Genomic DNA, 13,116 nt, shown 5'->3' with positions numbered 1-13,116 from the left:
ACTAAGTATGCGCCAGTGAAAGTCTTAAATTCAAAGCTTTTACTATTATTATTTTTTTTAACTACTATTAAAAATAATTTAAGCACTAGCAATGATATGAACTTAAATATAAAAAAATAAAAGTATTTATTAGAAGAAGAATGGCTTATTATGACTATTAATACGTTAATATAGTGTTAACAATGTAGAACAATGCTTTTGACTTTTTTATGTAAAATCTTAATTTATTCACTAACTGTAAAATAAGTGTGGTTTAATTAAATAATTAGATTCAACTCGGAAGGTTAAGATGTGACCTAGAATTAGGCACTTAAGTAAATTGATGTGGCTATGATGAGCGTAAGGATGAGAACCATGTCAATGACGACTGGTAATAATTTATATTACATATATACACATGCACACACACACACACACACACACACACACACACACACACACTTCCATGGGGACGGTGAGAACTGCGCCCTCTCCTCCGACGGAAGTTTACGGTTGCCTAGCAACGTTCGTGTGTATCCGTGCCAGTGCTGGGGTGGTAAGTAACGGATAGCTTTAAGTGGTGTTAGAATTAAAGGAAATTGTTACTGAAAAGTTATTCAGAAATACGCTGTATTTATTTTATTTATTCTATAGCTAAGGATAGCTGTCCACTATTGTAACTATGAGTTAACGTTTTCCTCAAATTTGTGCATATGCTCCTTGACCGCTATACGCTCAGGCTACTAACCTTGGCTAACAAGTTACCACTAAGCTAGCATTGGGAAATGACGTTAATGCTGGCGTCGTTGGGTTTGTGTTTTCTCTGTGGAACATAAAACAAAAATAACACAAGCAAAGTACGTCTATTTATTAATTATGCATAAACTTTTAAACAAGAAAATATTCTGTATTAAGATGCAAATATGCTAACGTAACTATCTTCAGACCACTTGTTTGTCATCACAGGTCCAATGCAGAGCGCTGAAGGTGAGAGAGGTGAAGGAGGAGAAGGAGGCTGGGTGGATGGAAGGCCCAACCAAGATGAGGAATTCAACAAGCTACAGGAAGGACTTGATAAAACAGCTGAGGACGAGGGAGCGACTACCCCACCTGTGGTATGCCATTTGAGGAAGAGTCAACCACCTTTTTTTTGCTTTTTTGTTTAATTTCATCTGTTTTTATTCATTAATCAGCTTCTTATGAATGCATATTATTATATATATTTGTTTCTTCTTTTATCCTGATGCTGTGATGTAACACTCGTGGTCTTTACTGTTATATTCACAAAATATCATTTAACAAGGAGCTCAAGCCTATTATACTATTGCGTATGGTGTTACTCCTATGGGACAACAATTGCCAGCTACTGTTAAAGTCTAAAATGTGTGTCCAACAGTATACAATGTCTAAATCATAATCAGTATCAAGGACCTGTATACATGTTTTCTGTCTGTATCCCAATGTTGCTTACAGGATCAGACAGAACCAGAGCCTGCTGACTCAGCCCGTCAGCCTCACCCTGGCCTTAGAGATGCAGATGAAGACTCCCTTGTGGCCACAAATTCAGGTAAGACAGTCACACACTAACCATGGTGGAAATTTACAATTCAGTACAAAGCAGCAGAGTATGACACAGAATTTGAATTGGCAAGTGTAACAGAAATCTGTGCAAATTACAATACGTAAAACAGTTTAATTTAGGTTGGTTTGCTTAAACTTAAACTTTATTGCCCAAGAGCAAGATACTGTGTCTAAGATTACAGCACCATTGTTAACTTAAACTTTATACTTGCATTGAACGAAGAAAATAACTTGACAGCAAGTGTAGGTCAGTATATAGAGAACATTTTTCACATCTTAATTTGTCAATAAGCTAAAGAGTGACTTTCATTTTTTATGTTTTAGTGCAACACAATGTTGCTCAGTTGCCGGTGATTCCTCACTTCTCATACCTTCACACATCAGAAGACATGGAGGATCAGGAGCCACTGCCAGAGGATGAGGAAGAGGAGGAGTTCATTGTTCTTGATCCTGAACATGTCTGTAGCTTCTCATTCAATATTTATGCATTCAGTATTTATTAAATGAATAGATTTTGTGTTACTGCTCCTCAAAGAGAAAAATGTTTATCAATGTGTCATCTGTGTGCCCAGTATATTTGTGTATTAAGTGTATTGGTAACACTTAAAAGTTAGCTTGGGCTTTCCAATAGATATACAGTGTTTTCAACTATCAGCACAGTTCTCCAGAAGCTATGTTGATGCTGAACATGAGATAAAGTTGCCTTCATTCATAGCCATCTGTAGCAGTTAGTTTGTAAACATTATACTAGATATCTTTCATTGACACTGTCATGTCATTGATGTTACATTTGCTCTGTTTGCAGCCCCTGGTCAGAAGGCAACAAACTGCTCTGAACAGCCAGCTCAGCAAGCAGCTGGAGAGGATCAACCTGGGACTGAAGGAAAAGGTTGTCTACTTTTCTGCCAACAACAAATATTTTCCCCATCTTGGCTCTACTAGTTCTGACACACACAGATATACAGATGTGTGCAGAAACAACATATAGTACACATGCACATACAGGTAAAATTTCCCTGATCTGACATCAGTGATGTCCACAAGATGGTGCTGTTGACCTGTATAGAAATTTGATTAGCATTTTTTTTAAATTGGATTATTTTCCTTTGTGCAATGTGGACATTTTAAGACACAGAATAAAAATGATAACAACAATAAGATGATTAAATCACAAATGTATCTTTGACAAAGAATGTGATGTGTGCGGGACAAAGGACAACCAGAGTGAAACAGACGCTACTTGAGACTAGATAACTTGTTCTCTGATTTCTGTCTGTGCTCTCTCTCTCCCACTGTTACAGCTGGCAGTAGAGAAGGCAGATGCCAGCCACTTGCAGGATATAGGTTTTGAGATGTTTACAATTCAGGAGCAGCTGGCCAGGCTCTATACCAGGCTGGAGGACCGTCAACACACCAAGGTACAGGCTGAAGCCAAACATCGGCAGGCACAGGATCAACTGGAGGCAACAAAGAACCACTATTCCAGTACTACCAGCCAGTGCAGCAAAGCCAAAACCAATGGTGAGGGTGCTTTGCCATTTGGTGGTCTTGTCATGGTGCTGATTAGGATTATATTTTTGATTCTCACTGTGTTGCACCATTTGTTTTAAACCCATATGAACAAGCCTAAGGTTAATGATTAAATCCATTATGATTCTTATGTTTGGAAATACAAGCAAAACATAACATAGTAAAGTTATAATTTCTGTAAATTGTGAACTATTGTGAATTAAATTGTAGTTATTATCTTGTTTAAAAATCAGAAACCACAATCTGGAGCCTCTCACACAGATAAATTAGTCAACAACATGCTTTTGTCTGTCCAGGCATGTCCAAGCCCAGGCAAAGAAGTACAGATACAACCACGAGAGAATAAAATATTAGGCTTATCAGAGGTTGGAGCAAATTTGATCTAAATGTGGAGTTGGATTCTACTGTAACTAACCTTGTTCTTCTTATGGTAATAACTCAACTCACTCCTCTGAAGTGATACAGCTTCAGATGTTGAATGTCTTTGTTGAAGCCATGTGGATTGAAACACATGGGTTACGTGATTTGATTTTATATCAGTTAAAACTGCAATATATAGCATAATTAAATCCCTTAATTAAATTCAATTTAGACTGATTTGAAACTTCATCCATATCATTGCACAGTAGGCTTTGTATTTAAAGCATCCCGAGGTTAGGTCCATTGGACATACAGTACCTTTTCAGCAACAGTAAGACAGAATTAGTGTTAGTCCATGTTTCCAAAATACAAATTAGAGGCATTGTGTTAATGTTTACTCCTCTGTATCTTCTCCATAGTGTCCCAGCTACAGGCGGAGATTGACAACCTGATGCTGCACCTCGTCTTCACACAAGGAGTCAGTGAAGATCTGCGTTCTAATGTCAAAGCCATGAAGAATGCTAGACGCAAAGCGGGAGCTGAGAAGGACCAGGCCGAAGAGCAGAAATTAAAGCAGGTGGACAAGATGAATTCAGACACATTAAAATTTCAGCTCTTCAAAGTTTTGACTGTATTTGGCATTGATTCATTTACTGACTGAAAAAACTCTTGTGTCATCAGGATTTGTATGTGGAGCGTCTAACAAAGGACATGGAGAAGTTGATGCAGCAGATGGCCATGTATGAGGCCCAGACTAGTGCTCAAGCAGAGGAGACACAGGCAGCTAAAGAGGCCCACTCTGAGGTAACTACAGTACGACATTAGACAGTATAATATGAAAATGCTTTTAATAATCGAACAAGTACTGTAAACTAGTGCAACTGTTGACAGGAAGTTTTACAGATTGAAGCTTCATTAATATATTTGTCAGCCATTTGGGAGCAGCGGTACTGGCTGTAAAGAACACAATGAATAATTAAGTTGTTACAGTGTTAGAAAACACTATTAAACTATGTATGCATCCAGTGGATAAAAAGCAGCAATGACATTAATTTGGAGTTGTGTTTCTGGCCATATATTGAATGTAAGTCCAGTATTTATCCTTCTTTTGGTCTCCTCCAACTTCTGAGATAAATATCTGGCTCCTTAGCAGCTCAGTGCTGCACATGTTCATAGCACATTAGCGTCATGTTTATGTTTTTGCTTACAAATGGGCCAGAAAACCAAAATGGCGTAGATGCTAAAATCCTCTGTAAAGCTGCAGCATCAGGTCATTTTATCTGTCTTTTACATTACACATCATGTAATCAGTTGTTAATATAAAGATATAAGTCACTGTACTTTCAAACTTTAAAATATGAATTAAGTTACTTATTAATGCAATCAACAATTGAAAATTGATCATTGGTATAAAAAGTATTTCTTGCACTAACTAATAACAGACAGTATGTGATTATTGTGACAGAACAGTATTGGCTTGATTTGATGCAGTTTCATCATCAGTCTCACATGGCAAAATTTTAACATACAAAAAGGCAGGGTATGTCATTGACCCCATTCACTGATACCCTTCAGAACAACATATTTCTTTATTTGTTGAACCTTTTAACATACGATACACAGTATATTCTCATATTCTAAGGTTTGGTGAAATATCTATGCAACATTGGTCCAGCTACATGTCCAGTCATGTTTGTGTCTGTGTGCAGGCTGAGATGGAAATGGAGTCTCTGGTGATGGCACGTAAACAGCTGCTACAGCAGTGGAACAGCAGCCTGGTGGGCATGAGGAGACGAGATGAGGCCTTCAATGCGATGCAGGAGGCTGTGCGGTGAGAATTGGGGCAAGGGAGGGCTGAATATTAAAATGCTACTGATCCACTTTAAATGAGCAAATGCATTTCAAATGTACATGGGACTAACAATGTCCCTGCCGGAGACATGCAGGTTCCCATTCTTTTCAACATATGCAGATATATGTAGAAAATACAACTACATATTTGTAGGACACACAATAATATTAATGACCTGAGATTTAAATGGAAAGGTCACAAATGTCAAAACGAAAGCATGCATTCACGCATTCCTTCCTACTGCACATGTTCCCTCAGTGCGGTCGAGCACCAGGCTATCTTACTGGAAAGAGAGATAGAAGGCTACAAGAAATCCACCACTGAGGAGCAGGAGCAAAATGAGACACTGACTTTGCAGCTGAATTGGTCCCAGATGGATGTAGCCACCTCTAAAAAGCTGATCAGTCAAAAGCTGTCCCAGCAAGAGGCTCTGCAGGCCCACTACAGCACCAACCTCCGCACTCTGAGGGAGACAGAGAGCACCCTTGCCAGGCTCACAAAGGTAACAGAGGGCAAAGGCTTCTGTGTTTGTCCAGAGAGTGTTTGTCACACTGTCCTCCTACCCCCTCTATGTCTCTGTAACTATTTCACACACTGATTGTGCTTTCTGTTTTTACTCATTTCCTTTCCGACATCATTCTAGGAAACCAGTGCCCACCAGGTTGAAGTCAACGATCAGAGGAGGCAGTTGGAGAAAGAAAGTGCTGTGCGTCTGGAGTTGGAGGAAAAGATCATGACCCACATGCAGCAGAAGCTAACACACAACAAGGCTGCTAAGTACTCCCAATGGCTCACCAGCAAGATAGCCACACTCAAGAAAGAAAAGGTGAAGATGCGATGTAGAAGAACAGAAAAAGTCAGAAGTTCTGACAGCAGAGTCCTTCCATATACTCATAAGTAATCATGTGGTCAATATCATCATTATATTATTTAATACATGGTATTTTCAGACCTTCCGTTTCTAACTGGGGTGTTTTAGTTAAAAGGGGTATTTGAGCGATTTAGTATTACACTTTTGTTAAGAAACTCACAAGAGACAATAACAAAACAGAAAAAGAATAGTCAGAAGTGAAGCAGTAGAACTAAGATTACAAAAACAACACATGCACGATATGCGGAGGATAAAGATACATGAAGGTATGTCTTACTCATTGTCTCTTTCTCCCCTTTAGATATCTCAGTTGTGGCAGTTGGAGAATGAGGTGGTGACGGTAGGACTGGAGAGTGGCGAGGTCAGCCAACATCTGGACAGCCTGGCCCTCACTCAGGATGCCCTCGATGAGGAGATTGCAAATTACAACAAGTTACTCACATCCAACCAGGCTAAGATTTCTTCCTTTATTACAATCATCGGGCAGAAGCAGGCCATCATCACAAACTACAATAGAAAGATCTGTCATATCGCAGCCAGCACTGGGGTGAGAGATTCTGCGGAAGAGATGACCCTTGGTTGTCTGTTGTTTATGTGGATGAATTAATGAAAAGCTTTTTGAATTTTTTATATAATAGCTAAATAAGTGCATTGTGTATTAGAAACAATCTTTACAATCAGATATATTAAATTAGATTAGATTAGATTAGATTAGATTAGATTAGATTAGATTAGATTAGATTAGATTAGATTAGATTAACTTTATTAATCCCACAACTGGGAAATTCATATATAGTAAAAATGACATCCTGTCTGTGTGATTTGTGTGCCTCCTTTCCCAGAATGAAGACCTGAGTCCTCTGCAGATCAAGGTAGAGGCATTGATGGCTCAGATTGAAGAGCTTGCAGCAAATATCAAGAGTGACCAGCAGCTCTGGATGAAACAGCAGGGGATTCTAGTAGGACTGAGCCAGGAGATAGAGGCCAACAGGAAGAACATGCTCAAACTGCAGACAGAGTACACTGGCATGCAGCAAAAGAAAATACGCTTGGAGAGTATGTAATGTTGTTATTAAGAAGCACACACATGCACAAATAGGTAAACAGGGCACTCAATTAATGTCAGTTGTCATTCAGTTATAAACAGGATACTAGTGATCTTGTAACCACTTAAGAACTATAAGAAGTATTTAGTAACTTCAGCATCTGATAAAAACAGTAAAACCAAATATTAAAACCATTCACATGTACTACAGTCAATCTGTCTTCTTCCATCTGCACTCATACTCAAATGCCTTTGACACCAACTCCAACCCCACCAGGTCAGATTGAAGCAGAGAACCAAGAGCAGACAGAGATGGAGAAGAACGTGAAGATGTTGAGGGGAGACTTGCTGAAGCTCAACACCTTGCTCAGCAAGAACGGACAGCTCAGCCAGGCGCTGGAGCAGGAGAATGCACTGATAGAGACAGATTTCCTTCACAGACTGAAGGTACAGTATAATTGTCAAATTCATCTTTACCTTTCTGATATTCTGCAGTTCTGATAGTAAATGATTACAAAATGTGTTTAGGAGGCAGAGTGGGAGTCAGTTGAGATGCAGATGAAACACGAGAAGACCCAGGAGGAAAAAGAGAGACTCCTCAACAGCCTGGTGGAAGCTGAGTCAGTCACATAATCATTTTTTGCTTGTTCAGTATGAGTTAATATTTATGTGTCTCTATTCCAATCAACAAGATGAATTATTCAATTATGAGATATTAAGAGATATTATAAATGATTGTTGGCTTTATGCAAAAAAAAAAAAAAATCAAAAATATCAAGACATTTTGCTAATAAGTAGTACATACTCACTGGATTGAAATCAGTAATTGACAGCTCATGTCAGCATCCTTTGTTGGGTGCATGTGTTTGCGTGTGTTCTGCAGGCGGCAGATCATGCTGTGGGAGAAGAAAACCCAGCTTATAAAAGAGACGCGTTCAGCTGTGGATTCTGAGGTGGGCCAGGGAGACATCCAGATTATGAAGGCTGAGATCCACCGTATGGAGGTAAACACAGTGCCCACAATAAGATCATACGGAGAGACACTAAACAGTAATACTGAGTTGTCTTCCAGCTTTTTGCCTTTGTATCTACATACATTTATGCACATTGAGGCAGTAATATTTTAAGAGCAGTTTGAGAAATGTGTCTTCAACATCCCTCTGAGCTTTTGTTCCTTGGTTCATCTGTCACCTCTCCTGTAATTTATAAGCTCTGTGATCTGTGATCTCTAATTCAACTATTGAAGCACACCTTGAATAAAAATACATTGCAAATATTTATTTTATTTAATTAATTTATTTAGAAGTACAATAAATCCTGACACCACCGGAGCAAATGGCTGGTACTCACCAGGAGGTGCCTAACACTGAGGACCATTTAAATATCAGCATCAACCAGTCAACAGAGGCAGTATTACAACTAAAATAAAGGCTCTAGGCTCAAGGTCAGATGTTGGGTTGCACACTACATCCCTCATACCTCCTCTGTAAAAAACCCTCATGCTCTCTTAGTCTCTCAATATTTTTATCCTTAATTCATTTTAACTCATTTGTGTCAACAGCAATAGTAACAGAGCACACAGAGATTAAGTAGCGAGGTTACGGATTGATTACCCCAGGAACTAAATTAGATAAAAAATCTCCTCTTGCTAGGGTCAACTAGAGAGTGTAGAGGAAAGATGCAGCAGACCCAGACTGCATCAAGGTCAATGTTAATAACTCAACAAAAAAATCGGTGTAATAGTTATTCAATTTTAAGCTGCAGTGCATATTTTGAATCATGTAATGCTGACTGCAAAATCAAAACTTACATGTAACATATTTCAATATGCTGCTTCTTTGGAGATCTGTCAATGTTCATTTTTTTCAAAAACAGTTATTTTAAACTTCCTCATTACCAGAAGGTCTTTAAGGTAATATGGTAAATTCAGTAGATGAGATCGATAAGTAGTTATTATTGATCTCACCTACTGAATTATTTTATGTTTTGTGCACTTGTGTTGATATTTGTGTACTCTCACTCAATATGTGTGTGTGTCTATGCAGGTGCGACTCAACCAGCTGATGAAGCAGCAGGAACTGCTGCTGCGGGAGAGTGAAGCAACAGTGGCGAGGAGGGAGACCATCGTTCTCCGCAAGGAGGCCATGGTCAACAGCTCCCACAAACAAACTACGAAGGGCGAGTTGAGCCGCTTCATACAGGGCCTGCAGCGCAAGATTCAGGACACACATAAGGTACACACAGAGAAATAGGAGTTTTTGTACGGTACTGAAATGGTCCTTAGGGTGATAATTCTGGAAGGCATGTGTGAAGGAACAAAATCATTGCTCACAGCATAATTGTACTTTTAACAAGATTAAGGTACGGGCAGATGATGCTGCAAAGTAGTGATTGCAAAATTATTTTTATATTAAACCAAATTAAAATTTGTCTTGGTTGTCCTTGTGATTAGGGAATTTTTTAAGGACAAATCAGTTCCATCAGAACAATCCATTGAAATGCACTGTAAATGGATTAATTTACATCTAAACTGTTGATTTTGTTAAAAGATGTAAACTAATTGTCAGTTTTTTAAAATAGATTTTAGTCAATAACTGTAAACGACTTTGTCTCTGAATTTAGGGGCATGTTTCTGCCTCACAAGGTACCAATTCTGGGGGCGCCTTGGTGGCTCAGCTGATAGAGCATGTACCACGTGTTTAGTCCTAACTGCAGTGGTCATGGGTTTGAGTCCGATCTGTGGCCCTTTGCTGCATGTCATCCCCTCTCTCTCTTTCCCTGACTTTCCTGTCTCTCTCTTTCACTACACCATTCAAAATAAAGGCAAAAATGTAAAAAGAAAACTTTAAAAAAACTCTACCTTTCAAGATATATTCTTGTACCAGGATATAAAAGGTAAATTTTTGTCACTAGAGGTACAGAATTGTTCTTTTAGAGGTACAGACAAGAAGGTATAAAAATATACTGATGTTCAAAGGTACAGTGCTATACCCTGCTAGGCTGAAGCTGGAGTGACAAAGCCTTTGTACCTTTTTAGGTGTGTGAGGAGACGTGGATTTTCCATATCTGCATATGTACCTGAATCACAGTTATCTTATATGCAGTATTCATGTCTTTAGCATGTGACAGAGTGTGAACAGGTGATCAGGGAGCTACAGGAGAGCCAGGTGAGTCTGAGTGACAGACTTGCACAGCAAAAGCAGCAGCTGATAGAACTGTGCGGCACCAGCTACGCCCTTGACCCTGACTTCATAAGTCTCCAGGATACCAAAGACAGGGTAAGGAGCACATAATGTTCTGTGTTAAAACACATAAATACATGCTATCATGGGAATATACTGTAATGCTTAAAAATCTTGTTCTGCCGGTTTGAATTTGTGTTGGATACTGGTTTGTGCCTACTTTGTGTGTGACTGACTCTTCACTATCTTGAAATCTAATGCACAACCATCTTCATTGTTTAAGTAGCTGGTATGTGTCAATCAAGTCTCCATTCAGAACTGAAATATGCACCCTCAGTCTTCTGCCAGTAACTGTTGAATAACGCTAATGATCTAATGAGGGTGTGGTGACAGTGTTTATTAAAGCATTTTCTGGCTCATGTAGATGTGTGCTTTTCATTTACTGCCTTGAGTGTCACAGTTTCCACTCATGGGAACCACACCCATTAACCAAGAACACGTGATATAGCTACTCAGTGTTTTCAACCTTCTGTGATCAGTTGTACATTTTCTAACAAGTGAAAGCATAAAACATTTACACACCCATTCTTTATTTATCCCTCCCTCTAGAACCTAGTGCACCTGGTGTCTCTACAGAGCCGAACCAAGAAGCTGCAGGGGGTGTGTGAGGGCAACTACCAAGCCTCATCCACCAGCGAGTCAGTAGGAGCCGCTCTGCAAAGCCAGATTGAGCGGGTTCACTCTACCAGCACCATCCTGCACCGTGTGTGTGAGGAGTTTCCCCAGCACCAGGGGGCGCTCCGCAGGTTGTCATTAGCATTGGCAGCACGCACACAGGCCCTGGATCAGCAGGCATCCTGAGAGTGAGGGAAGAATATAGGCATGACAGTGAGTGCAGGAGAAGAAATGCAGAAGATGGAAAGTGAGTACAAATGAGGTTAAGATAAGAGAGAAAGATTACATGTACTAGATAGACTTGTGAAGAACAAGAGGTGATTTATTTTGGTGTTTGTATTGTGTTATGCTTTGAATGAAAAAATGATTGTGAAACAATGAAACAAAATAAACACTTGTGAAACCAGAAGAAAAAACAGCTAAATCTGTAATAGTGTTTGGCTTTTTCAATCCAGCTGCCAGTTTGGAAAGTAACTGAGGTTTGTGGCTCAGTAGTACTGTACCATTTAAATGATGAAGGGGTAATAACAAACATAAAGTGCTGGGAGCAACAACTGTTAATCCCTCAGTGACAAAAAAATATTCTAGTGGATAACCTAAACCATTTAGTATAAGCATAATGTTGAGCTCATACACCATTGATTTGTTGAGTTATTGGGAAAAAAAGGCCAGACAGCAGCACACTTGTACTCAGTTTCCTTATTTACTTCCTCATTTGATATTTTAAAACACCATTATCAGTGTTGATATTTGAAGGCAGCACATGGAGGCTGAGTGATTGTAAAAAGTCCTGATTATTTCTGTTGACTGTGGATGAAACTGCACCTTTTTTTAATACAGTATTCTGTAGCATCAGCCATCATTCATATAAATTACGTATTTCCTTTTATTCAGGTAACTCTCAAATTGATTTTCATATGCTGTAAACATTTAACAAAACTACAAAATTACTTATTTTGTAAAACCTTAGTTCTGCTTTGCCTATAAATATTCACTGTTGTCCAGAACTTATCTGACATAAATCACTCTGTACTGACTTACACTGACTTTGTACACAGAGTTTTTATACACACACACAAAAAAACATGCAGTTCACCTGTCATTATGGTCAAACAAAAGTACAGTTTGCTATAAAGAAAAAAACATTCAGTTTTGACTGTACTGTTTATATACATCAGTGTTAGTTACTGTAATGTTATCTGTGTGGTAGCACCTGCTATTTACCCTGGGCAGAGATGTATCTTCATAATCTGCTATTGAAGTACTCACACCTGTCCTTAAGTCTGTTCACAATAAGACCAGGATTGTGTGTGTTTCATAAAATGTCTGTAATTTCAAGCATTGAAATGAACATCATGTGCTGCCCAGAGCTAACCAAATTAGCTGCAGGCATTCCTTGTCAGCAGCAGATCTGTATGCGACAGTGACGCCAAGTGATTTCAACACTTGCAAATTTGACTCCTCTGTGTGGGTGAACACTCATACATTGCTGTGGAACAGGCTCATCAGATTGTGTTATTCCAGTGAACACCATCTTGTACTGTATCTTAAAGACAGGACTTTCCACAGCACCTGGAGGTGCCCTGTAGATCACCAGAACTGGCAGCATGCATGCACATGCACGCAGGGAAAACAAGCAGCTAATATAACACTCGCAATTTCCTCTTACTTATCTGAACCTAAATCTAAACTCACACACTCCAAACACATATGTGGAGGAGATAACTTATACCTGACTTATAGTACTTGTTAGCAGGAGATATCTTTAGTGTAAAGTACAGTGACGCCGCAGCAAAAATAATGCATCAGGTTAACAGCACTTTCAGAATGGATCTCTCATAAATAGTTATTATTATAGCCATTATTATACATGAATGGCATTTCCTTGTAGTTAGTTTCCTGTTGAGAAGTAAATGTATTACTTTCATTAGTCATTATTATTAATCAAGTCACTTTCATTATTTGAACATTGATTTGTTTGCCAGCATGCCAATCTTTATTCTTATGTAAACTGTTTAGCCACATAATTATGCCAAACCAG

General features: G+C 38.9%; 1 protein-coding gene across 1 annotated transcript; it reads left to right on the top strand.

Moving 5' to 3' along the window:
- The first annotated feature begins 946 nt into the window (after positions 1-946).
- ccdc40 (coiled-coil domain 40 molecular ruler complex subunit) lies at positions 947-12,135 on the top strand. Its single transcript, XM_023406881.2, has 18 exons — positions 947-1,094; positions 1,453-1,546; positions 1,885-2,018; positions 2,366-2,449; positions 2,862-3,081; positions 3,870-4,027; positions 4,132-4,254; positions 5,160-5,281; positions 5,561-5,804; positions 5,946-6,128; positions 6,475-6,720; positions 7,016-7,229; positions 7,496-7,665; positions 7,747-7,838; positions 8,102-8,222; positions 9,264-9,452; positions 10,338-10,496; positions 11,010-12,135. Exons 1-18 carry the CDS (start codon positions 951-953, stop codon positions 11,259-11,261), a joined length of 2,949 nt encoding a protein of 982 aa, XP_023262649.1. The 5' UTR covers positions 947-950; the 3' UTR covers positions 11,262-12,135.
- The last annotated feature ends 981 nt before the right edge of the window (positions 12,136-13,116 follow it).

The sequence above is a fragment of the Seriola lalandi genome, unplaced genomic scaffold (assembly GCF_002814215.2).
Source record: "Seriola lalandi dorsalis isolate HSWRI2012SDOR001 ecotype SW California unplaced genomic scaffold, Sedor1 jcf7180002054318, whole genome shotgun sequence".
In the NCBI taxonomy this organism is placed as follows: Eukaryota; Metazoa; Chordata; class Actinopteri; order Carangiformes; family Carangidae; genus Seriola; species Seriola lalandi.
The sequence above is the reverse complement of the archived record's forward strand: the minus strand, read 5'-3'. Positions and strand labels throughout refer to the sequence as shown.